The sequence below is a fragment of the Dicentrarchus labrax genome, unplaced genomic scaffold, assembly GCF_905237075.1.
Source record: "Dicentrarchus labrax unplaced genomic scaffold, dlabrax2021, whole genome shotgun sequence".
Lineage (NCBI taxonomy): Eukaryota > Metazoa > Chordata > Actinopteri > Moronidae > Dicentrarchus > Dicentrarchus labrax.
In genome coordinates this window covers 5,746,057-5,770,632 of record NW_026136704.1, presented here as the reverse complement: position 1 = coordinate 5,770,632, position 24,576 = coordinate 5,746,057, and the positions used below count along the sequence as shown (strand labels likewise).

At 40.9% G+C, this 24,576-nt stretch overlaps 3 protein-coding genes across 7 annotated transcripts in view; all 3 read right to left on the bottom strand.

The window, feature by feature from the left end:
* Positions 1 to 156: 156 nt before the first annotated feature.
* On the bottom strand, positions 157 to 9,392 carry LOC127362231 (aldehyde dehydrogenase, dimeric NADP-preferring-like). Of its 4 annotated transcripts, none has more exons than XM_051397698.1 (11): positions 9,137 to 9,392; positions 7,472 to 7,665; positions 7,156 to 7,387; positions 5,494 to 5,579; positions 5,055 to 5,263; positions 2,886 to 3,003; positions 2,650 to 2,791; positions 2,060 to 2,226; positions 1,869 to 1,968; positions 553 to 841; positions 157 to 368 (listed from the first exon to the last, which is right to left on the bottom strand). In XM_051397698.1, coding segments are annotated over exons 2-11 (1,500 nt in total). In that variant the 5' UTR covers positions 7,628 to 7,665; positions 9,137 to 9,392; the 3' UTR covers positions 157 to 367. The 4 variants fall into 4 exon arrangements, with proteins under 4 accessions (XP_051253658.1, XP_051253655.1, XP_051253654.1 ...); XM_051397695.1 differs by adding an exon at positions 9,017 to 9,100 and having other exon boundaries at positions 157 to 841; positions 9,250 to 9,392; XM_051397694.1 differs by having other exon boundaries at positions 157 to 841.
* A 341-nt stretch (positions 9,393 to 9,733) lies between these two features.
* LOC127362230 (aldehyde dehydrogenase family 3 member A2) lies at positions 9,734 to 20,365 on the bottom strand. 2 transcript variants are annotated; one of them, XM_051397693.1, is made up of 11 exons: positions 20,083 to 20,364; positions 19,324 to 19,485; positions 16,407 to 16,638; positions 15,237 to 15,322; positions 14,937 to 15,145; positions 14,671 to 14,788; positions 14,304 to 14,445; positions 13,886 to 14,052; positions 13,664 to 13,763; positions 13,328 to 13,566; positions 9,734 to 10,406 (listed from the first exon to the last, which is right to left on the bottom strand). In XM_051397693.1, the coding sequence occupies exons 2-11, from the start codon at positions 19,483 to 19,485 to the stop codon at positions 10,392 to 10,394; spliced, it is 1,470 nt and encodes a 489-aa protein (XP_051253653.1). In that variant the 5' UTR covers positions 20,083 to 20,364; the 3' UTR covers positions 9,734 to 10,391. The 2 variants fall into 2 exon arrangements, with proteins under 2 accessions (XP_051253653.1, XP_051253652.1); XM_051397692.1 differs by lacking the exon at positions 9,734 to 10,406 and having other exon boundaries at positions 11,082 to 13,566; positions 20,083 to 20,365.
* Positions 20,366 to 21,475: 1,110 nt separating this feature from the next.
* ulk2 (unc-51 like autophagy activating kinase 2) overlaps positions 21,476 to 24,576 on the bottom strand; it is a 40,250-nt gene continuing 37,149 nt past the window's right edge. The window contains exon 26 of the mRNA XM_051397076.1: positions 21,476 to 24,506. Within this exon, the coding sequence (XP_051253036.1) occupies positions 24,442 to 24,506 (65 nt within the window). The 3' untranslated portion in view covers positions 21,476 to 24,441. The remainder of the gene's footprint in view (positions 24,507 to 24,576) is intronic.

The following is a 24,576-nucleotide window of genomic DNA, read 5'->3' as shown; positions in this document are numbered from 1 at the left end:
TGGTAAGAGTGCTCTCGACCACTCGTTAAATGTTCTCTGACCAAAGAGAAGAGCAAAAATAAGAAAGAATTTTTTTGTATATTTCTTCTTACAGTATTATTATTATTATTATTATTATTATTATTATAAATGGCGAAACATAAAAATGGAAGATGATAATATATCAAATCTTTTATTCTGGAACAACTCTAGCAAAATACACACATGTTGTATCTGTTGAACACTGGGTTTTCAGTTCATCATCAGATTTGTATTTACACTGATATTTCCTCAGATAGTGAATGTTAACCTTCAATAATATGCAGGACAGCAATCCGGTGTGTGTTTGGTCAGTGTTTAACCTTGTTTGTCTCGTCGCTGAGGGGCATCTGATACAAAATAGACACACAGCAAATACAAGTTAGATCAAATGGTTATCATATTTTCTGTAAAATATCTGAATATAAAACAGTCAAAGTGTGCTCAGGTGTGTTCTTAACAGCAGACACTTCTTTAGATAGGATGTACAAAGGGAAGCTGCAGTGTCTCTAATTATAAAAGCCTCTCCAGTACCAGCAGGTGCAGTTGAGGCCTGAAGCTATGAGCAGGATGACCAGCAGGGTGACAAACAGCCCGAAGCCAATGACAGTGGCAGCGACGGCCCAGATGAACGTCCTCTTGGACGTGTCGATGAGGGGTGACTTGAGAGCCATACGTGCCCTGCGAGCCCGGCGGCGGTCCTGTGGAGGGTATCGGGCAAGGTTGACACGCTCCATGCCCAGAGAGCGGACCAGACACGCCCTCTGGTGGCTCAGCTGGTCAAAAGTGTGTTTCCCGTGGTAGCGGCCCATACCACTCTGACCTGGAGGGGTCACAAACAAGTCTACAGTCATCTCTATTGAAATTAAAAACTGCATTTTAAAGTTCTACTATATGAGGTTACTGTGTGAAGATGAGGTGGGTGTCAGTGCACTTCACACACACACTACCAGCCCAAGCAGTGTATGTTGCTTCATACCAGAAGACTGCAAAGGGAGAAGAAAGATCTAAAAGAACTGCTCAGGACTCAACTGTGGATTTGTGACCCAACTTGACAGCAGAAGTTTCATCTGGTCCTCTGTACTACAGTCCTTATCAAAGCTAACTGCACTGTTGGCCTGGTGATTTGACTTTAATGCCAAACTTGAGGCTTCAAAACGGTTCTCCACAAACCACAGGGTGAAATCACACTGGATCTATTCAATGTTTATATCAAGTTATATCATCAGTCTCGTTCACAACCAATATTGTTTCCATTTTTGGGGCTTTTTGCAGCCAGTTGGCTGTATCAGCATTACCAAGTGATGGAGACAAAGTGGAAACGGGTCTGACAGTGTCATCATTTATCACCCTTTTGCACATTTATTAGTATGTTAGTATATTTTTTTTATTCAATGGGGCTGCAAGTAATTGCTATTATCAGTCAATTCTATTTTTAAGCTGGAACCACCAAATGTCTGCATTTTTAATTGAGAAATGACTTAAATATTAAAGGGCTGTTGATTAATTTCCTGAGAACTGACTTTATCTCTGCTAGGTCCTATTGTGAAATTGTGTGTGTGTGTGTGTGTGTGTGTGTGTGTGTGTGTGTGTGTGTGTGTGTGTGTGTGTGTGTGTGTGTGTGTGGGTGAAGATGTGTAAAAAGTGGTGGATGGACCTTTAATGTCACCTTGTTCAGAGTGTACCTCTTTGGCCTAATCAGGATAAAAGTACTAGAGGGGAAACAGGGGCCCAACAAAGTTTACCGTGAGGGCCCTTTAACAGGTTAATCCGACCATGCCCCCATGATGAAGTCCACCTAAGTCAACATACACACAATAATGTATTAAAAGCTCTGTGATGGTTCTTACCAACACCACCAAACGGGAGCGAACTGAGTGTGTAGTGCATCATAACGTCATTGACCGTCACTCCTCCACTCGAGGTCTCCTCAATCATCCTTTTTACTGCCTGAAAGAGACAGAAGGGGGAGAAGGAATATAAAGAAGAGTTTCTTTAAAGCATTAAAACATGGTTTAAATCTCCTGTTGTTTCCCTTCACCTTTTTATCAGAGCAGAAGATGTAGAGGGCCAGAGGTTTCTCTCTCTCGTTGATGAAGCGGATGGCATCGTCCATGTCACTAACGGTCACGATGGGCAGCAGGGGGCCGAAGATCTCCTCCTGCATCATCCTGGAGTGAGGGGGCACGTCCTTCAGCACTGTTGGGGCTGCATGTACAACATCAACGTTCATTAAACAACAGCACAATCAACACAATGCTCCGACGTTTCCGCAGAGATGGGACCGAGTCAGCTCAAAGTCTCAAGTCTTTGCACCCAAGTCAAGACTAACAAGTCCCAAGTCAAGAGTTTCGAGTCCTCAACAAGTCATAATATGCTCTTCACCAAATGTATGACCACTGTTTAGTTTTCATATGTAAACAAAATGATCTTTGGTATCTCAGCCGAGTAACATAACATTAGTTCTCAATATTCTTCATCAAGTATTTTCAAGTCCAAGTGAAGTCACAAGTCATTGGTGAAGTCCTTTTCAAGTTGCAAGTATTTTTCAATTTTGTCAAGTTGAGTCTAAAGTCATCAAATTTTTGACTCCAGTCCACACCTCTGTTCTCTACCACTCTATATTCCTACCAATATAGCGCTGCGAGGCGTCACTCTGTCCACCCACCACAGGAGTGTACCCCTCCATCAGACCCATGACTCTGTTGAAATGACGCTGGTTGATGATTCGGCTGTAGTCTGGTGAGCATTTGGGATCGGCGCCATAAAATTCCTGGGACGGATCAAAAGGTTGTGATGAACCTCCAGACTGTGCTGTCTCATTTACATTAGGATGTTAGCTAGGGTTAGGGTTTAAATGACGGTACCAGTAGAGTTTGTCGGATGCATTCCACCACTCGGCCCTGGATGCAGGGCTCGCACAGGATGTAGTCTGGGGCGATGCACGTCTGGCCGCAGTTGACGAACTTTCCCCACGTGATACGACTGCACACAGATCAGGTATTTCAGTGTTTTAAAGCTTTTGAGGAAGTCACATTCAGGTACATGTATGTATGTGTAGCTCTACCAAAAGAGTATACCAATTTCTAGCTTTTATTACCTTCAATCAATAGTGACAGCTGAAGAGTGACAGGAAGGGGGGGGGAAGAGGGAACAACACGCTTCTTAGCTTCTTAAACCACCAATGTGCTTACATTTACATTGTTTTCAACCCTTTTCCAGACCACTATGAACGTTTTACAGTTTATTTTCTACCTTGCAGCCATTTGTTTCCGTGTGATATAAATAACCTGGAGAGGCTTGAAATGTCTTGAGATACAGTAGGGCTGTTCTTGGTGTTGCATTCCAAGAGACTCTGACATCTTGTTATTTGGTCCCCAAAAATCATTGCAAATACAATAAAAAAGATGAATTTGATGAAGAGGATTGTGTGATATAACATGTTTAGTTTTTTTAATCAAGGTATTTCTTCTAATTTTAGATGTAGGAGTTGATGCAACTATTATTCACTGTGACAAATTATTAAGCAGGTTTCATGTCTCTGTCACTAGTGATGACCAATTTGTTCCTCCAAGTTGATACATGTCAATGAATCAAACTTTTTGAGTTTTAATACTTTTTCAAAATGTGGTGTCAGTTGTTCTACGACAGCTAGCACTCCCTGCTCCCAATCATCATGTACAAGTTTACATTAATAAAGATAAAATATTCATTGTATTTAATGCATTGATTGAGCATCCCACTTGTATGTAGGTAAGTTGTGCAACACACCATGTTACACAAATGTAATTTGACTGCATCAATTTATGACTCTTCCTGGTCGAGTAGCAGACGTCCCACTGCCAGTTCCAGTGAGCGGTTCATTCGGTCTCATTCAGTGTGGGTGAGTGGAGCTGCCAGGCTCTGGACTGAGTGCTGGACTCAACTCAAGGTACACACTGACATCCTCATTCAAGACAGTGTTTCCCACTCATTCAGTGATTGTCCCACTTTCTATGCCTTTGAGCGACTGCACAACCGTAGCAGGCAGCGTTAGCAGTACCCTATGATAACAGCAGTGTTCCCACTACATGGTAAAGCTTGACTTGTCTCTACTCTACTCGCTTTGGGTATCTATTCCATTGCAGATACATTGAATAGTACCCCATCGACATAGGCAGGGCTGACTGTCAGATCAACACAGCTTAACTTCACTGATCTGTTTACCTCTGCACCGCTCTCTCTCTTTCACTTATCCACATAGTAATTACACACATAAAAAGGAGCTGCCACTCTTATAAAGGAGGATATCGAGGGCTCGGAAGGAAGGTGTTCTTGATACGTCTGCACTTCGTCAGATGACTACGGTGTGGTTTTGCGGGTTGCCAATCAGCCAGTCAGTGGTCTGCAATGTTTAACGTCACCTTTTAGTATTAGCTGATGGTAGTGGTATCAAAAAAAGTTCCAGGTTCTAAGTACTAGGTAGGAGAGTAGAGGTGAGCCGTACCATGCGGTGGACATGTGGCTTATGAGTGGGAAAAGTCAGGGATTCATGTCTTTCATGAGCAGTAAGCACTGTACGTTCGACATCACTATTTGATATGCGATACTGAAAGAAATGGAGACAGCCAATAAGGTAGGAAATTAATTGAGTGATGTAAAGTCAAGTATAGTATTTGACTGAAATATGCAAAAAAAACACATCAGCATGGTCCTTTAGGTGCTTAGAACTATTGATACCAAAATTGCCTCTGTGTCCCCTCTCTGGCTAAAGTGCTCAACCTACACAGGCCACCAAAGCCATCAAGTACACAGCTAATAAGCAATTACTGGCCTATTTTGCTTGAGCTAAATATGCAAGAGTAGTCTCAAATGTCACTGTTTATAACACAGGATGTTTATCCTTTGCTGGATGACCGCTTTAGAAAAAACACTAGAGCATAAATTAAGTATACCCACTTCTCCTGGCACCACTACACCACTGATGGCATGTGACAGTTTACTCAGCTGTGTGTGACTGCTGGTGATATGGGCTACTCTGATGAGTGACATGTTACCGGCAGGCGATTCTGACGTCACAGTCTTTGTCGATGTAGCAGGGGCTCTTCCCGCCCAGCTCCAGGGTCACTGGGGTGAGATGGCGAGCTGCAGCTTCCATCACCAGTTTGCCCACTGTGCTGCCACCCGTGTAGAAGACATGATCAAATCTGAGCTTCAGAAGCTCCTGGGTCTCTGACACTCCACCTGTCACTACTGGGTACAGCTCCTGGAAATAAACAGAAAATGATTTAATAATGTCAGCTACGCACTTATCAAAAATATCAAGCTGTCTGACAAGTTCCTGACTCATTCAAGATGACGTTAGAACTTGGGAAGAATGAGTCACTGCTGATGGAGGGAGTCCCCACATATAACATATCTGTGATGTATTGTACTGTGCTGGCACGAGGCTTTGACATTACTGCAGCCATCAACAATAGCAGCTGGTGTTCAGACCTTGTCCAGATAGCGAGGCAGCAGAGCCCGGAGGAGGAGGGATGAGTACTCGCTGAGCTCGGACGGCTTCACCACAGCTGCGTTGCCTGCGGAGAGAGAACACAGGTTTCTGTGAATGGAGTGAGATCACTGAGTGACGGAGAGCAGACAAGTAGGAGGATGAGAATGCAGGGCGGGGGATGCTGTCAAGTTCACTCTGGGATATTTCTCTCTCAGTTTTTATCAGACTTGGGCTGCAAAATACAAGTTGACCAACATGCATATTTAAAGCCATTAACTAATATCTTTATTAGAGGGACATATCTTTGGGTATTACATTATTTACCCAGAAAAGAGTGAAAAGAGCTAAAAGCTGTCTTAAGTTCAAGGATCAAAACTCTAAATCAACAATATTAGGCAAAATTTTAAGTTTTACTGCTTCAAATGTGTTGACATAAAACACAAAATACTGATATGAGAAAATGAATTAAAATACAAGTAATATCAATATGTGTCTGAACATAACCCCCATATTTTGAAAAGATGAGCTCTGCTAGTTTCCCACATCATAGATCTGAAGCAGCTGATCAGGATAACAAAGTGGTGGGAGGCTGCGAGTTCATAGGTGCATGCTGGGTGGTTTCTGTCAATCAAATCGACCATTGACTGAGTGAGTGGAGGGTTAGGGTTATTCACTCACTCATTTTCAGTGTGATTGGGCTAATTGTTGCACAGTTTATTTCTACAGTTTAGTGTAAAGAATAAAAATGTGTCTTTGAGAATAAAATAACATATTAAACAATGTACGTGAAGTTTAGGTGAAGGTAAATGAAATACTGCCCTGGCTAAACTGCAAAAAACAACAATATTTTTAGAAAGGAAGAAGAAAGATTTTATTTGACATATATTATACTATATTTCTATATTTTAACTTTTGCTCTATCTTATGTCTTATATGTTAGTTTTTACTTTCTTTGCATACATGTTTGAGCATTGTTGGAGGGAGTCTGAGAATTTGGAATTTAATTTACAGTTGTTTTTTTTGGATTAGCTGTTCCTGTCTGAGACCTCTTTTCAGGGCTGTGTGGGTGTTTGCAGACTGTGATTGGATGATTTATCTGTCACTCTCCTGTTAGGCACTATAGGAAAGTGACTGGGGTTTTTGAAAGTGTATTTTATTTGGATCCTACCTTTGACTTCCCTCCCCCAAAATAACAAAATCTAGTGCTGGGTTTCCACTATTATAACAAAAAAGGCATCAGGCATAAAAATTATGCATGAATATTTCAAGAGGGCTTAATTTGTGTAAACAGAAGTGAAATGTTTCTAATTTACACAAAACCAACAAAAGGCTGAACATGAATTGTAAACTAGACTGAATTGTTTCACTTTTTGTTATAATGCAGAAGAAAGTTATGAAGCAAGCAAAAAAACCCTGTCCCTCCCTGACCTCCCTCTAATCATTTCTGTACAGTCCCTTTTTATATTGCACGGGTTAACATGTGACAATTACACCTTTATCATTTTATTTGGGCCTGGACTTTGGTGACTTCACTTAATCCCCAGTATAGCTGCTCCACCCATCTCCAACCTGAGCAGAGGTCTAATCAGCAATGACTGAAAACAGGCAATGGAGGGGTTCTAAGGAGGTGCTGAGGGACTGGAGACAGAAAGGTTCCCTACCGGCAGCGATAGCTCCAACCAGGGGCTGGAGGGTGACGGCCCAGGGGTAGTTCCAGGCCCCTATGATGAGCACCACTCCCAGGGGCTCTGGCTGGATATAAACCTCATCTGATATGGTGAGGAGGTTCTTCTCCACTGGCCGTGGAGCCGCCCACTCTGCCAGCTTCTCTATAGCCAGCTTGATCTCATTCTCAATGCCAATCAGCTCCAGGAGCGGTGTGTCGTACTGGCTCTGTGGGAAACACAACATACTCAACATACACAGACATACAGTATATGATACATGCAGCAGTGTGCTGTGTCTGTTTCCACTCACCCTGTTGATGTCCTGTTTGAGAGCAGTGGAGATCTCAGTCTCTTTCTCAGTGATCATCCTCTGCAGGGCATGGAGCTGCTGCAGTCTGAACTCCACAGGCCGGGTCCTGCCGCTCAGGAAGGCCTCCTTGGCCCGCTGCAGCGCCTGCCTCTCCATTCAGACTGCTTGAGGACAGCAAGGAGCTTCTTCTGGAACTGGAGACACACACAGAAGGCAGCAGGCCTGTCTGTTAGGAATATGCAGTAACAACAGTGACAAGCCAGCGTCATGCAGTCATGCTCTGCTCATATTTAAAGCCAGTTTTTCTCTTTGTCCCTACAGTGTGCTGTCTGAATGCTGTCTGTGCAGAGTTTGACTCTAGAAGGATGTTTTCACATTCATCTGCTGAAAGTGGAAAGTTTCTCTGTGCTCATTGAACATCAGATTGTAAGGGGCGGGGCCTACCAGCATGATTTGTGACATCATAAATAGTTAGGAAGTCAGTCCTGGTCCAGTATACAACTTGTACAGTGTGATGTAGAAACTTGAAGCCACCAGTGCACATCCACTGAGAATGGACTTTACAGTGAAGGAGGAGACATCTTGTGTCCAGCAGCAAAACTTAAGAAATGAACAACATTTGAATATTCAGAGATTCTGGAATTTGGGGTAGAAGGAGGCGATTACTTTTAAAAGATTTTAATGTGGAAATTATCAGATTGTATACCAGACACACATTATTGTTCCAAGCAGACTATTTGCATATTAAAGCATGTCCTGGAGGGGGCTCCTTAACTATTTACTGTCAAAATGTCCTGGTATAAACATATGTCTTATGATATGCTTATCTAACAAACTATAAATGTCACACAGCAAGTCATCTATAAAAACGTCCAGGAGAACATAAATGCAATGTCTTATTCAAGCTCATAAATAGCAATGCCAAAAGATAACACAAGTGACAGTTCACAAATTACTAGCTATGAGACAACATTAAATATTTCCTACAAAGCAGCTGTTCAATTGCTATAATGCTGTAATGTGCAAAATATGAAAAAGAAGAGGTAAAAGTCACATGAAACAGTAAGAAAAATATGTTTTTTCCTATTTAATCTAGATTTATGTTTTCTTTTTCTCCTTAGTCCTACCTCATGTAAGTGCTAGACTTTGACTAGACTATTAACATCAAAATACCTTTTTCTTTTGATTGAATGTGAATATGGCTATTGGATTTATAATATTCATGCTCCTTATCAAAAATGCTCTTATTTTGTCAAGTCATTAAAAAGCAAAAGCTATTAGGTCTATGAAAAGGCTATAAATGTAGCTATTATTTTCTATTTAAGGCTCTTGCTGTCTACAATGACTTTCCTAGTGTTTGTTTAATCACCTTGGTAAGTCTTTCTGGTTGAATGGTGGTTTTAGTATTTGATATTATCTGCAGTCAGAACTCTTCTTCCGTCCTGGATGTCCGTGTTGAGCTTTAAAATGAATTCTTCTGAATTCTTACTTTATAATGTCTGCGTAGTCATGATAAGTGAATTTCGTGCATAATAAATAACTCACCGCAGTGCTGCTTTGTTTTTACATCTCCTGTCTAAACAGGGCTACACCGAATATCACGTGATCACATTATCACTTGTTTTCATTCTGAAAAAAAAAGAAAGAAAGAGTATGAAGACTTACCTATAGGATCAGCTCAAATACACATCCAGTGGACTGTATTAAAAATCTGACTTCAATAATCCGCCACTGATCTGATCTGAAAGCGGTTCAGATGTCGCTGCAGCCGCACTCACTGACTGACTGACTCTCATTGTACACTGCTCACAAGTCAGGCTGCTCCAGGATCAGTTTACCGAGAAGCTGCTCACTGTGACCACCAGCTCCATCTGACCGCCTCAAACACACAGACCCTTGATAACATCAGAAACCCCCACCCGCCCACCCCCCACACACACACACACACACACACACACACACACACACACTTTCATTCAATGCACTACTTTTAATGAAATAATCATACCTTACTTTGTACACAAGCCTGTCACTAGTGTTCCTTCTTTTGCAGCCCTGAGTTGAGCTAATTTTTTACTCAGTCATCATGGAGGTCAATGTACCCTAATAACAGCTTATAGTAGCTATGTCATAAATTACAATAACCTTGGGATCTTGTTAATAATAAATACGCCACTGACTGTAAACATACTCATTTTGTTCAACATCATAAATCAGCTTTGTACAAAGTGAAAAACAAAAAGTCAACAGCAAAACAATGGATCATATTGTTGATGTTTAATTGCCACAAACCACAAAACTGGCACTATTCAAAGCAGACATGCCATGTTAGTCATTTGTGTGTGTGTGTGTTGATACTGTATGTGAGTGAATCACTGCATTTATTATTTATTATTATTATTGCTTTATTAGCACTGATGGAATGATCCGTTAATTAAAAATCTATCACTAGAATCTCAATTTACCAGGTTAAATTAAAATACTACACATTATATTGCTAGATAAATAATGTAAAACCATAAATACTACAATAGCAGCTTAGAGTGTAGCAGACCTTTTTCACAGCAGCCATTTTGACATGAAACAGTAGGGTAAACACAGGCGTTATCAATTTTGGTCAAACAAAGCCAGGGTGCTGCTATTGTGCATGTTGGCTCACCAGAAAGACTCTGCCACAATAAATGGAGCGCAACCTAAACTGGTATCACTGGTAACACCTGTGTTTACCCTACTATTTCATCTCAAAATGGCTGCAGTGAAAAGGGTCTATTGTGAAAATTTATAAAGATCACAAATCAGTCAAATATGCCTATATGAGTGAGAAATGAAATGGACCAGTGAATGAGGAGTGCTGTAGGCCAGGAGTCCACCTGCACCTGCGCAGGGTTGAACTCAGGCCACCAGTCTGTGCTCCTCATCCTCACCGCAGGAATCTCTGCAACAAAACACAAAGTCAGTGTGAAGAGACGGGATCCAAACTGTTTGAAATAGTAGAGGTAACAGACAGTTTAACTGTTCGCAGAGTGTGGATGTCAACAAAGGTGGTGGGGTGGACCAAAACAAAAGGGGGCATTTAGCAGAGGGGAGTGATGCATGCTGGGTAATTAAAAGGAGGGTAGATGAGGGGGCATTGTGCGGTTAGATTTCCTGCACAACACTGCGCATTGTCTGCCGGAGACAAAGCCATTGTTGTATGAGGGTACAGGCCTGTAGGACTGTGGGTATGTGGGGGGGAGGAGTACTCATATCTGGTTATCTTGGGAAACTGTATTTGTCATTATTTAAAAGGCTGTAAACAGTCAGCGCACAAACACTCCACTGACAAAAAACACTTTTCGGTTGTTATGTAAGACGTAACTGTTGCGTAAAACACACACGCTTCCTGCTGTTCAGGTGAATCTTGCCCTTCAGCCATCCTCTTGACACACCAGTACTGATTATTAGTAATAAAGGCTCTATTTAGTAATAATTTATAGCTGAATAACCTTGGGAGAGACAATGGGACAACAAAGTGTCAATTATTACCTAGAATTAGCAGGGGGGTGGACTGACCGTGACGCACAGTGACCATAAAACAGAGAAATGAATAATGGAGATTCAGCATGCAGACTGTGTAGGACTAGGAAAGTTTATTGTAAATATTCTAATATTTATTTTTAATGATATCGTGCTGCCACGCTTGCATGGTGATGGCCAGAATATCAGTGTCTTTATTAATGTGAATTAGCAAAGAATCACCCCCATGCACAAATCATCATCAATAGTAGCCTAAATGTACGCATAATTCATGATGATGAAGATATAGAAAAAAAGACAGGCATGGCAAAAATAGCATATTGTCAGACCCCCCACTATTTCACAAATCATGTTTTCAGGGGAGCTCGTGTCTCATTAATGGGAGCCCAGCTCCCCCTGGCTCCCCTGTAGTTCCCACCCTGCTTACAGATCAACAACCTGTTCCGTAAGACAAGTCATTCGTGACATTTAATGGCTTATGTGGTCTACGGCAGGGGTGGACAACAGGGTTTAATCCCACCAAACAGGAACACACATCCAAACCATTTCCCATTTCCCCAAAAATATAATAACTGGAAAACCCTTATTTTAAAGATACAACATACTTGAATAGACAGTATTATATAGAACAATCTTGCCATTAAGGTCAACACCACTGACCTGAATTATGTTGTTCTCATTATTTTACTGTAAGACACATCAGTTCATGTTTACACATCAGTGAGAACAGTGGCAGTAACATCTGCTCTGAAACCAGTACACTGGTCCCAACTGATCCTGGTCTTGACTAAGAAACAACCAGACTTGGTATTGGAACTTAAATGACTTACTACTAAATGTGGCAATGCAGTGAAATACACTGACGTTGCAACAGGTCCAGCACACAAGAACACTGCAGATAATCCTCCTTGAATGAGAACAGCTTAAAGGATAAATCTGGTCACATTCTATAATTCTCTTATTGTCAACCAATCCCATAAAAAGACCAAAACCAACAATGAATTGATGATACTAACAAGTATTGTGTGAATCAGAGCCTGATATATCGTATTCCTCTGTGCCATAGAGCTCCACTCTTGTCCAGAACCTATTGATGGATGGAAACAGTCCCCAGCAAATGCATCCTTACGGAGTCTTTTAAACAAATGAAACAATATACTTGAAAGTGACAGACATGGTATTGAGAGATTGACAAACACACTGCTGGTCATGGTCTTTTTATGGGATTTATTAATTGATTGAGATTCAGAATAATGCCAGATTTATGCTTTAATAAAGGTAATTGCATGGTGGCAATTGAAGGCAACAGTAGTGTTACTAGTAGCAACATCAGCTGCCACTGGCAATGTTGTCAACAAGGCTTTATGGTACTGTTGCTGTTGTTTGTCTCAAGGCAGATTTTGTCTTGTTTCTTGGACAGCTGTGTGAGAGGCTTGTTCAAAAATCATATGGGAACAGAATTAAAGGTGAAGTAATCTGACTGACACTAATAATGGAGGTGGCACTTAACCAAACTTTTCTACAAATTAATAATGGTGACACTTATGGCTCATAATTTCCTGGAAAGGAACTAGTTTGTATCCGTAAATTCATAATTTGGGACTAATTATGAAGAACATCAACTGGTACACTCCTTGGTACTGATTCTACAGATGTCTGCTGATGGGAAGAAGCCTGAGAACCAGTTCCTGACTGCTAGGATTCAGTTTCAAAATGCTCAAATACACTTCTCGCTGACACTATCTGATAAAGTGAGGTCTGTACTAACTTGAGGAGGGATCAGAATGCAATAAAGAATGGGCATTGTCACACCCTGATTGGCCAAGAGGGGACAGCACCCAGCTCAATCCTTGCAGATTCAGTCCCCACACCCTGTGCAACAGGTGATCTCAATAACCCTCTAATCAGCTCAGAGGAATGTGGACATATAGCTTAATATTATATTCCATTTCTGACTATAGATCCTCCTAAATGTTACACACTGGACCTTTAAATGCTAGAATAATCTAGAGAGATCTTTTAGTCGTTTCACAGCAGTTTATCTGAACATGCAGGAAAGTGAAATTAGTCTGCAGAGAAGCATAGAATTTCAACAAATACAGAGCATAGTGCATAAATGCAGTGGTTCTTCCAAGGAAATTCCTCTGGAAAACAGCAAATATACTGAACACAACTAACTAAACTCACATAAATATCTCCATTTTATTAGTACCAAATTGAATAGTCCTTTCCAGGAAACTTTCTAGGAAACTAAATACCTGTAAAATAAAGCATTCCTGACACCAAAACAAAACTTTTTATTCCAATTTGGACTGGACTGCTATATTTTACTCCCTTTACCTGCACCACAAATGCTGCCAAGCCAGTGAACATGGCCAGCAGTGCCATGCGCCGTAGCCTGCATACGTTGACATGCTTGAGCAAAAAGAATCGAGCCCATCCCAGCTTTTTGGCGGTGTGAGGGGGGTAACGCATGCTGTTTATTCCCTCCATCTTCAGCTGCTTGATCAGACAGCTGCGCAGGTGGCTGAGTTGGTCAAAGCTGTGCCGGCCGTGGTAGCAGCCCATACCACTGTTACCTGAGAAAGAGGTGGGAGGATAAGTCAGCTGTAAATGTGTGTCAACGTTCTTCTTCCAGGCTTAATAGCTGCAGTTCGGTTGAACTGTTACACTCACCCACTCCTCCGAAGGGCAGAGCACTGACAGTGAAGTGTACCAAACAGTCATTAGCCAGCAGAGCTCCACTGGACGTCTCAGCTATCACCCTTTTGATCAGCTGTTTACCAGACAGGAACAGGGTGAGATAATCAAACAGAACATCTAATCAGCATCACCGCATTTTAAAATCAAAGCCACTTGAATAATGGGAAGCAAACATGTCTGCTGGTCATTGTTTACCTTGTTGTCATTGGAGAAGACGTACACAACCAGAGGTTTTTCTCTCTCATTTATAAACTGGATGGCCTCCTCTACGCCGCTCACTGTGATGATGGGCAGCAGAGGCCCGAAGATCTCCTCCTTCATCACTTTGGATTCCCCCGTCACATCCTTTAACACAGTGGGGCCTGCAAGTAGACAGAAGAAGGGGCTCATTCTGAGAGTATAGGCCAAGATGATCCTGATTTATATACAGTGGAACACACGATATAAGAATTTATTTTGGTTGGACAGTTGTAAGGATTCTGGCAAGAAATAAAGTATTTGTATTCAACTATATTGTAATTGCCTGTAACTGCTTTCTTCGTCACACAATTGCATACACGAACATAATGTACAAATACTTTTTAGCGACCAACTGCTCAAACACACCACGTACCTATGTAGCACTGGGACTCATCACTGTCTCCACCAACAGCGACTGTGCTCCCCTCCATGAGAGACATGACCCTCTTAAAGTGCCGCTGGTTAATGATGCGTCCGTAGTCCTCAAAGGTTTTGGGATTATCTGTGTAAAACTCCTGCAATGTGTGAAATAAAAGAGAAATGATTGTGGTCTCATCATTAGAGGGAAAACTCAGAAACATTTCTCTCCTAATGAACGTATAGAATAGTTACTATGTATCAAGCTATGGTTGCTATTGTTCAAATATGGGAAATACACCAAATAATATCATGAATACATTATTGTTCTAGTGCGTAAGCAGTAACTGACATAGTAAAATAAATCTTCACTTTAGACCCACCTTGATGCTCTTGTTGATCTCTTCTACTACTCGGCTCTGGACGGAGGGTTCACACAGGACATAGTCTGGAGCGATGCACGTCTGACCACAGTTGACAAACTTTCCCCATGTGATGCGACTGTATTGGGAGAAAACAATCATTTTTCCAGCATACTGTGTTGTATTTGATAACAACTGCTGTGTTTTTGGTGGTTATCTGAGGCTTCAGTGGAGTTCACATAATGGCAGAACGTTACACTCTGCTACACTTTACAGTTCGGACTGACCGACACGCGACAGTGATGTCACAGTTCTTGTCGATGTAGCAGGGGCTCTTCCCGCCCAGTTCCAGGGTCACTGGGGTGAGGTGGCGAGCTGCAGCCTCCATCACCAGTTTACCCACTACGCTGCTTCCTGTGTAGAAAATGTGGTCAAATCTTTGCTTCAGCAGCTCCTGGGTCTCGGACACTCCACCTGTCACCACTGGGTACAGATCCTGCAGAGAGTAGACGCAGTCATTAAAACTCACTGTACATCCACACTGAATGTAGATGAAGGTAGCACATGGAACACAGTGGGAGGCTCACCTTGTCTAGATACTGAGGGAGAAGTTCCTCCATGACCTTGGCAGAGTGAGAGCTGACCTCCGATGGCTTTATTACTGCTGCATTACCTGAAAGTTGAATGAGAGGCACAATCCTTAACCACTCAAAAAATGTGCCAATGTGGGTGAAATCCCTGACACTGTTATCAATCTGTAATGGTCAGTAATTATTTTGTTTGTTTTTCCACCTAAATCTAATTTAGCTAAGATGTAGGATTTAGTGACATCTAGTGGCGAAACTGCAGATTGCAACTATCTGCATGCTGCATTCCTATGAAGTGTGTAGGAGAAGGTGAGGGAGTGGTGGGAGCAAAACTTGGGAAAAACAAGAAAGGCCAATGTTTGTTTTGTCCGTTCTGGGCTGTAGAAACATGGCGGCGAATCAACATGGCGGCGAATCAACATGGCAGACTTCGTAGAATATCTCTGTAGATAAAATTGTCTTATTCTAAGGCAAAAAAACCCCACAACGATTCGTATATTCAGCTGATTATACATTAATGCAAACATACCTATGAATATCATATTCCATTTCTGACAATAGATCCTCCTAAATGTTACACACTGGACCTTTATCAGCATCTTCCTTGACTGAACGTTAGCTAGCTCACCTAGCACACCTAGCACCACTGAGATAGCTAACATTCAGCTACGGTTCGCAGGTGTAGTTCGGTAAAAAGAAAATAATTACTACATGAAACTGGCCCCAACAAGGTCTGTGGATTACCTTGAGTGACCGGGTCATGATTTCTCGATTCTTTGGCGCTTTGAGCACCATGAGCCGAGTGCCATCTGGTTCCATTATATAAGAGAGATGGCAGACGTGTCTCAAACGCATCAACTTACATCAAAACAATCTGGTTGAATAAACAGCACTACAGGTAGGAGGAAACATATGTATTCTGGATTTTGGGGTGAACTGTCTCTTTAATCTGACAGCATTCAGTCTAGTCTTCTGCTGTATTGGAAGAGAAAGGTTACAGGTCTTTACAGGAAGACTGCCGTCGTGATTTATCCATCCAGGTGACTAGGGCACTTTCACAGACATGTCTGAAAGGGGCTTATAATTGTTTCTGACTCTCTGGTGTTGCTTTGATGTTGGGCTGCTTTAATAGCACCAGTACATAAGGTTGTGTATGAGTATATGTGGTACCGGCAGCGATAGCTCCAACCAGCGGCTGGAGGGTGACGGCCCAGGGGTAGTTCCAGGCCCCTATGATGAGCACAACTCCCAGAGGCTCGGGCTGCACATAAACCTCATCTGTTATGGTGAGGAGGTTCTTCTCCACTGGCCGAGGAGCCGCCCACTCTGACAGCTTCTCTATAGCCAGCTTGATCTCTCCCTCCAGCCCCAGTGTCTCAAACAGCTCGGTCCCGTGTTCGCTCTAAAAGCCAAAGGAGGGACAAAATCCATTGACCATGCTCTGATTTATTCATTTGTTAATTCATGTTTATTGATCTGTTCAGCAGATCAAAGTCTAATCATCATCTGCAGTCCCTGGCCAGAAATTAGAAGATCTCCAGAGTACAGAGCAAATCATTTATCATTTAATTCATCTACAGAGTTTCTCTGTCACGATTGATGTGATAAATGGGCAGAGATACAAAATCAGGCAGATATGCTTTGTTGTCAATATTGTAGTAATGGCCACTTATTTATCTTTAAGGACAAATTATATTTAACCCATGTCAAACACTTGTCTAAAGACATTAACTACATAAGTGGTTCTAGTTAATATCAGTGTGTTCTCTTTCAGAAATGAGGGAACATTAGAATGATCCTACAAATGTTTAAGAGGAAGCAGGAAAAATACCACCAAGATTGAAGATCCATGTTCTGATCAATAACAACTCATTTTAATGATTAATGACCATTTTAGACCAAAGATTCACGATGAGACAAAATCGTTGTTGTCTCAGCTCTACTCAAGCTGGCTGATGATGTTGCCTAACAACTCAGCTTGTCAAATCTCCAGTGGCGGGTTTTAGACATAAGGCAGGTCACCTTGTAACAAAGTCAGCTGGTGAACTGGTAGAGTTTTGGATGGAGGAAAGAGAGGTTCATTCATATCTTAAGATGCTTCAAATTATGTTCGGCTACAAAAAGAGCCTGACAAGTTAGCAATTAGATGTTAGAGATTAGTTGCTATGGACCAGAGTTATTATAGTTATCATTTTTAATTTGTTTTTTTGTTTTGTCTTTAACTTTTGTTTTCAATTCAATTTAGTTTCAGGTAGTTTGCTTGTTTCAGTTTATTTTCTATTGTTTAAAAAGTTTAGTTTGTAATAGTTTTAGTTTTTTATTATAATATGGGACATATTTGTCAGGGGCAAGAGTTAAGAAGTTCAGAATAGGTATTACAATACAAACACATTGACTCGCAGTCATGTAGACATCCTAAGCTCAATAAACAATGCCTCCTCATGTGGGCTCAAAGTCTAGTTTTTATTTTTATTTCAATTCACTAAAATGTTTCATGCCTAGTTTTAGTTATCTATAATAAATTGTTATGGAGACAATACATCGTCTGGTCTAGTCGCTTTAGTGTAAACTGGCAGGGCTACAGAATGTTTTGCAAGCAGTTACAAGTTTCAACTCGTCTCAATGCAAATCTTTGGTCTGAACTGGGTTTCCACACAGCTCTACACTCTATAAATCTGCATTTTAAATAGTATTTTTTCTTAAAAATAACAATATCAGATTTTAGTGTGCATATGGTTTCAAATCAGGTATGCTTAGGTACATGACTGTACTCATCAATCATTTTACACATGTATACATTACACAACGAATACTGATGAAGTAGGTGTCAACACACTATGAAGGTAATGGCCTATCAGTCTGGAATATTATAGGAGTGGGCATTTACACATTATGTTTTCTTGACCCGTAATGATAACAACCAATAACGACTGCCCATACACCATGGCGTCATAATATCAATAGCTCTATTCGCAAATGTGTACGTTGTTCTTTTTGTTCTCCTCACATAGCTCTACAAAATAAATTCACATTCTAACTATATACAGTTTATAGTAGACTGATGAACGTATCGGAGGATGTTTTTTTTTATGTTTTTAAGACCAAAACTTAAGGCAGTTTGGTGAAATTTCTGTTTTATTGTGCTGGCTGATAAAGGACCTCAGAAGGCTAAATAGGACTGAAATGCTACTTTTTCTTTAATATATATATATATATATATATATATATATTATATATTTTGTCCAGCTCTACCACGTTGCTGTGCTGAGCTGGAAATTGACCAAATATACACATGGGCCATTTTCAGCCCTCCAGTCCACACCATGATATTAATATATCATATAATCTCTTCTGTGTGACTCACATTATTCTTTATTATATTTAATTTTATGTCACTAGTGCATATACATTTATATGTATTGTATTTACAATGCATATTGGATCACTATAGTGAATAGATGTAGAGATGTTATGCAAGTATTTCAGTTTGTTGATTCTGATATGTAATGTATCTTCCATAATGAATGCAAATGGAAAAAAGGCAAACCAGTAAAAAATCTGGTAACCATATAATCTGGCCCACAGGATCCTATGGGATGACAATACCAGTAGTGGCCCCAAGACAATCTGAGTTGAGACCCCTGCTGTAGGAGTCTGTGTTTGTTTAAAAAGTGTAATTTATCCTCAAAAGGCCAAGAGCTACATGGCAGTATTTAACTGCACGTGTTGTTCGAACAGGAGAAGCAAACTAGATGATCAACTTTGGAAACAAATAAAACCGCGCGCAAAAGACCGGCATAACAGCATGTTTCTCTGTGATCAGTTTCCTTAGTTACAAACTTCCATTTATTTTCTAATCCAGTTACAGTTCTCCCTGTCTGGGGTGTTAATAGCTGTTTCTCTAATGAGCTTAAATCTAACCATTGCTGATCCAGACAGACTGAAAATGATTTAGGGCAGTGACTGTTCTACCTGCTATTATACATTCCTGTCAGGTGAATGTATCCAGTTTCCAAGCCCTCACACAATCCCAACCTCTTCCTGGATCCTAGGACCTACTGAAAGCCTGTAGCTCAGACTAACCCACCTTGCCCAGGTCCCTTTTGACAGCATCTGCAATGTCTCTGCGTCTGTCTGAGATGAAGCGGAGCAGGCTCTTCAGCTGGTGGACCCTGTACTCCAGCGGTTTGGTTTTCCCTGTGTGGAAGGACTTCCTGGCCCTTTGTACAACCAGCTGCTCTCGGGACATCTTGAATAGGACATGAACAGACAGTATGAGGGCCAACTGTACCTTTCTGGTTTAATTAATGACACTGTAACGTCAGTTATAGTTAAGATGGCTACATAAGTAAATCATACCACAGGTCAGTCAGTGAATGAGCTATGAATAACACTGTCAACGCTATGAGAAGCGAAGGAAAGAGCATAACACTCATTTGTGAGTGACATTAACCACACGTTGTTCAGATAAATTCATTTTACCGAGAAGCAATAAAACAGGGAAACCTTTCAAACATTGTCTGAGGAGATGTGGTGTTCATATTATTCGAATTGGGACTTTAGATAAAGTTATTGTGCATGTAATGTGACTATGCTGTCGTACACATTTTAGCACACACTAACTGTACTGTAAAGGAGACCATGACAGTTCTAATCAACTAACGTTAGCAGCAAGTTAATAATACAGTCAGTATAAAAGTTAGCTGTATTCACGAACACATTCACCCTGGCAGCCCAGTGGCTTAGCTTGGTTGCTAACGGGCAGTGATAGCATTGGGAAATGTTGTTAAATAGCGAGCTATAGCAAATGTACGAACACATATAGCACAAACATAGCAACGTTTACCTTTCAGAGTCACCACTTCCAGCTGTAACCAGTTGTACTGTCAACTATTAAGGCTAGTGGCTAACTGGTTAGCGTACAAAGTTATAACGTCGTGAGGTTAGCTAGCCTCCAGCCGAACGGTGTTAGCGATTGGTCTGTAGGTGTGTCAATCAAAGAAAATAACCAATCAGCTACAAAACACAACCAGCTGAGCTCCTCCCTCCACAGCAATAACAACAACAGCAAGCTGCAGATAGCTGCTGATAGCTGCGCTGAGTCCTACAACCGGTGTGACACTGAAATATGTCACCCATCAGGTTCTGTTGGTTAGGTTTAGGCACGAGGAGGGGGGTGTGGTTAGGGCGGGTTAAGAATGAAATCACTGAATCTGACAGGTCACAGATAGAAAGGGGTAGGTCGGATTTTGATTCGCGTCTTTTCGCGCTGTTACGGTACAGCTGCTTGGAGCGACCAAAAAAGGAGAAAAGCCAGCAGTAAGATATCACACATATACATATGAGTGTATGTCGATGTCACTCATCAGGGTTCAGATTCAACAATGAAGTCCTTCCCATACTGGAAAATTAAGGGGAAGTCAAATTACCGACGTAACAGTAGACATGAAGGAGCGTATATGTTAGCCAGACTGGGGAGTGCCATACTAAAAATGTAGTTATCACAGTAGAATGGTTAGAATTTATTTCACGATAGATTAAAGCACATGTTCCCTGATGCTCCAGATAATGGGATTGGGAGAGAAGGTTGCTGAATGTAAAAGGCATGTAATTGGTGAGGGAGTTGAAATCCTACACACTGGTCCTGAAAGGGATGTAAGAAAATGTTTTTAAAAATAAATACAGTAGGCGTATATCTTATTTTTAAAGTTATATTATTATTTAAGATTTAAACATAATAAGAAAACAAATAAGAAAAAAAAGCCTTCACTCTTCTGATAAACAGTCTCCTCATGCATTAGGAAAGTACAGTTAAAACAACCCAATGAGCTAATAGAACAATGAGAAGGAAACGAAAGGCCTATTAAGTATGTATGATTGTTAGGAATTACAAAAAATTCAAAATATATAAAAAGTTCCAAAAATGATCAGGAAAACTCCTCTCTGATGCAATATTCACAGGAAATAATCTGCTTTAAATACAGTTAATCAGCTGTTCTCTACTGTTATTGTTGTGCATTGAATATAACATAAAATATCCATAAAATGTCAGTTAGTTTACTCAATGATAGAAAAAGGCTCCTTTAAGGGGAAAGGCTGGGAACAGATGATCTAAGGCTTCCAATGAATCTGTTTAAGGTAGCACAATAAAACATTAACCTCCATTGAACTCGTCCAAAGTCTCAACATCTGGGAAATCAACACAGAACCAAGCTTGTAAAAATAAGACACAGCAAGAATTCTTTCTTTTTTTCTCTTTTTAATAACAAAGACCATATTTGTGTTCCATAAAGAACAAAGAGAGACACCCCTTGGTGAGAGACACAAGTATAACATTAACATTTCTCTTTGAAAAATCGGTGCTTGGAAAGTGTTGCATTTTCAGGGTGGTGACTGACAGCAGGAGTTCCTTAAAATGCATTCAGATCAAGCTGGAGAGGCGCAAAAACAACAGGGTACATACATTCAAGATTCTAGAGGTTCTATGGGGTAAAATGCAGACTTGGTACCCATGCTTTATCTAAAACAGTCAGTCTTCAGTTACAGTCTGTGGATAAAATGGAACAGAGCAAAGATTCAGGTGGGTTTCTTTCCATCAGCTTTATTTGTCCCTCTTCACTCTGTGTGCAGTAAAAGGCTTTGTGTGGTTCAGAGTGCTCATGACAAAGACAAGGGGGAGCTGGCACCCAGATATGTCAAGGAAAAAGAACAGTACATCAGAGAGACAGGCCCACAGTCGGCTGGGTGCCTGTGAATGCATTTATACACATTTTTACACAGAGAAAGAATGTATTCACACCTGTACAGAGGAGTAGGCCTACGTCTGCTTTCACAAGAAGAAGGCACCTCCTTTTCCATCGTAACCTGTATATTACTGGCCTTAATGCACACCTGGCAAGTGCACGTGTGTATATATACACTCAAACATACATACAGTACATACACCATTGGGAGCACAGCAGAAGACTTGAAGGGAGGCAGAGGGACTGAGTAGATGCTAGGCAGTGCAGATTGTGACAAAATCAAGTATCACAAAATTTTGGAAAATGAGAATGAAATCTGAAGACATCACACTCATTTCAGAAAATTTTATAAGACTCACTGAACAAATGTGTGTGTCTTGATCTCAACAATGAACAGTCCTGGTAGAAAGAGTTTTCTGGAAAGTTTTGGAGCTGCCACGAGTTTTATTTTATTCTTTGGCACACCCCTGTTGTGCCAAAATAGGTTTCCTTATCAAACCCTTGGCAGACATGAATAAAACGTATCAAATTCATCTATGTACATATAAAGAATTGTGCTCTTTGACTGACAGGCAGGGCCATCTGATGGTATCATCAACGCCCCCTAAAAACTCAAACTGTGATCTCACACGCACTCACTCCCCTCCCAAAAAAGAGGGGAAAGGAATCATCACATGCACCACATACAAATATATACAAGTTTGCAAACATCAAGTTTTGTTAAAAAAAATTAGCTACAGATACTGACAAACATAAAAAGCTGTAGTATTTTAGTAAAATGAAACTTATTATTAAGGTAACATGTCAAGTAATATGACCATTCACAATTAACTCCATCAGGGTTTAAAGAGGACTCCTGATTGGTTGTTCAGCACTGCAGTGGAGGCCGGAGAAGGGCCCACCACCACTGCAGAGGATCTCAAGTTCTGCTTTTCTTCGGAATATCCAAGCCTACACACCAACCTAAACCCACCTAAACCCCTCCTCACTCTGAGCGGCAAAATCAACAAGTCACCGCAGCTGTTACGTTCCTGTAAAACTAAACAACAAGGAAAACAATGGGACAAATGTCTGTCCGATTCTTCTGTTCCTAAGTGCAAAATGAAGTTAGTACAAGCCGATCAAAGCTTCACAGCTCGATAAATGACGGTTTGATGGCATCTGCTTTAAATGGCTACATTCTAACTGTAGCCCATTTGTCCATATGCCAGACACAACTACTGTATCTGGAATTAAAGGGATATTCCACCATGTAGCATTACACTTCCATAAAGTTGCAGAACATGCGAAAGACCAATTAAATTAAAAATCATCATCATAAATTATCGAGGAGATTATAGCACTTATGATGTCATCTGGTTTACAATCTCAGGTTTCCAGGTGGAAAATGTGGAGGTGTGGCCCTTTAAACGTATGAATTAAATCAGCTAACAAGAGAACAGATCTAGCTGAGCTGTCAGCAGTTTGTCTTGGCTGTCCCAAGTTCCCCAGGTTGCTCGGCCTTATGGGAAACGTATGCAGTCTGTAGACTTATTGATCATGCACACAGAGCGGGAAAGTTTCGAAGATGGGAGGTGATTAGTTAACCCTTCCCCAGCCTTCACATTTCTTCCTTCAGAACTTGTACAGATATACGTCTCCTCCTCTCAATCCACAATAAAGTGCTTGAGCTAACAACACATGAGAAATAAAAACAAAAGCAATTACAGATCTACAGGTTCCTTTGTTCACATGGCTGTCTGCTTTCTGTAACAGGAGTTTGTGTGTCTTGTAAAAGTTCATGTTGTTTCTGAGTCTCATCTGTTACAGTGATCGGCGGTAAGCCTTTTGCTAATTACTTGTTTCCTTCCACTCCGATACTTGAGGTTTTCAAGACAGGCAGGAGACTCAAACATCCGTGTTCTTCTGAACCAATAAATAAGAACAATAACAACTTAAAACACAGAGTAAATAACCACTGATATCACATAGTAAGCAGGATTTTAAAAAGATGAACTGTGTCATGGGGAGCTTGAGTCTCTTGAAGCCCGCACAATCTCATAGCCCTGTCCATCCTCTTCTTCTTCTGGTAAAAAAACAAATGATATCCTGAAAGATGGACATTAGTTTTCTATATATATATATATATATATATATATATATATTGATCAGGTGGGTTTCCACCATTATAGCGTATGAAAAAAAAGGATGCACTTGAAAGTGCATGCATTATGTCCACATCCGGTTTCAGCCTTTTGTTTCTGGATCCGTTGTCATCTTTGGTTGTAAATTCGTGCATCAGTCGCTTGTCACAGTTCAGTCCGTGATGCAGCCAGTAAAACTAACCGACGATAAATACAGATGAAACCTATCAAATGAAAAGTGCTTGAACTGCTACAGGAGGGAACAGCGGCTTTGTGAGGATGGTAGTCAACAGTCTGAGGACGTGGTCCCTCTGTGTGTGTGCGTGTGTGTAAGGGCTGCTACTCGTACAGTGTGACAGTGCAGTAGCAGAGGGCTGAGATCCTGCGGTCCACGCTGGCCTTGTCTGCAGGAAAAATACACAAAACAACAATATATTAGTAGAAGTTGATAAAGCAAACACTTCGATAAAATAT

Bases quoted from the DNA above. Each gene is read 5' to 3' on its own strand.
- LOC127362231 (XM_051397694.1), bottom strand. From the start codon at position 7,627: ATGGAGAGGCAGGCGCTGCAGCGGGCCAAGGAGGCCTTCCTGAGCGGC. The intron at 7,388-7,471 runs GTGAGTGGAAAC...TGTTTCCCACAG, and splicing joins TCAAACAGGACATCAACAGG to AGCCAGTACGACACACCGCT. The intron at 5,264-5,493 runs GTCTGAACACCA...GTTTATTTCCAG, and splicing joins TGCCTCGCTATCTGGACAAG to GAGCTGTACCCAGTAGTGAC.
- LOC127362230 (XM_051397692.1), bottom strand. From the start codon at position 19,485: ATGTCCCGAGAGCAGCTGGTTGTACAAAGGGCCAGGAAGTCCTTCCAC. The intron at 13,764-13,885 runs GTAAACAATGAC...TCTGGTAAACAG, and splicing joins TCTTCTCCAATGACAACAAG to CTGATCAAAAGGGTGATAGC. The intron at 13,567-13,663 runs GTGAGTGTAACA...CCTCTTTCTCAG, and splicing joins TCTGCCCTTCGGAGGAGTGG to GTAACAGTGGTATGGGCTGC.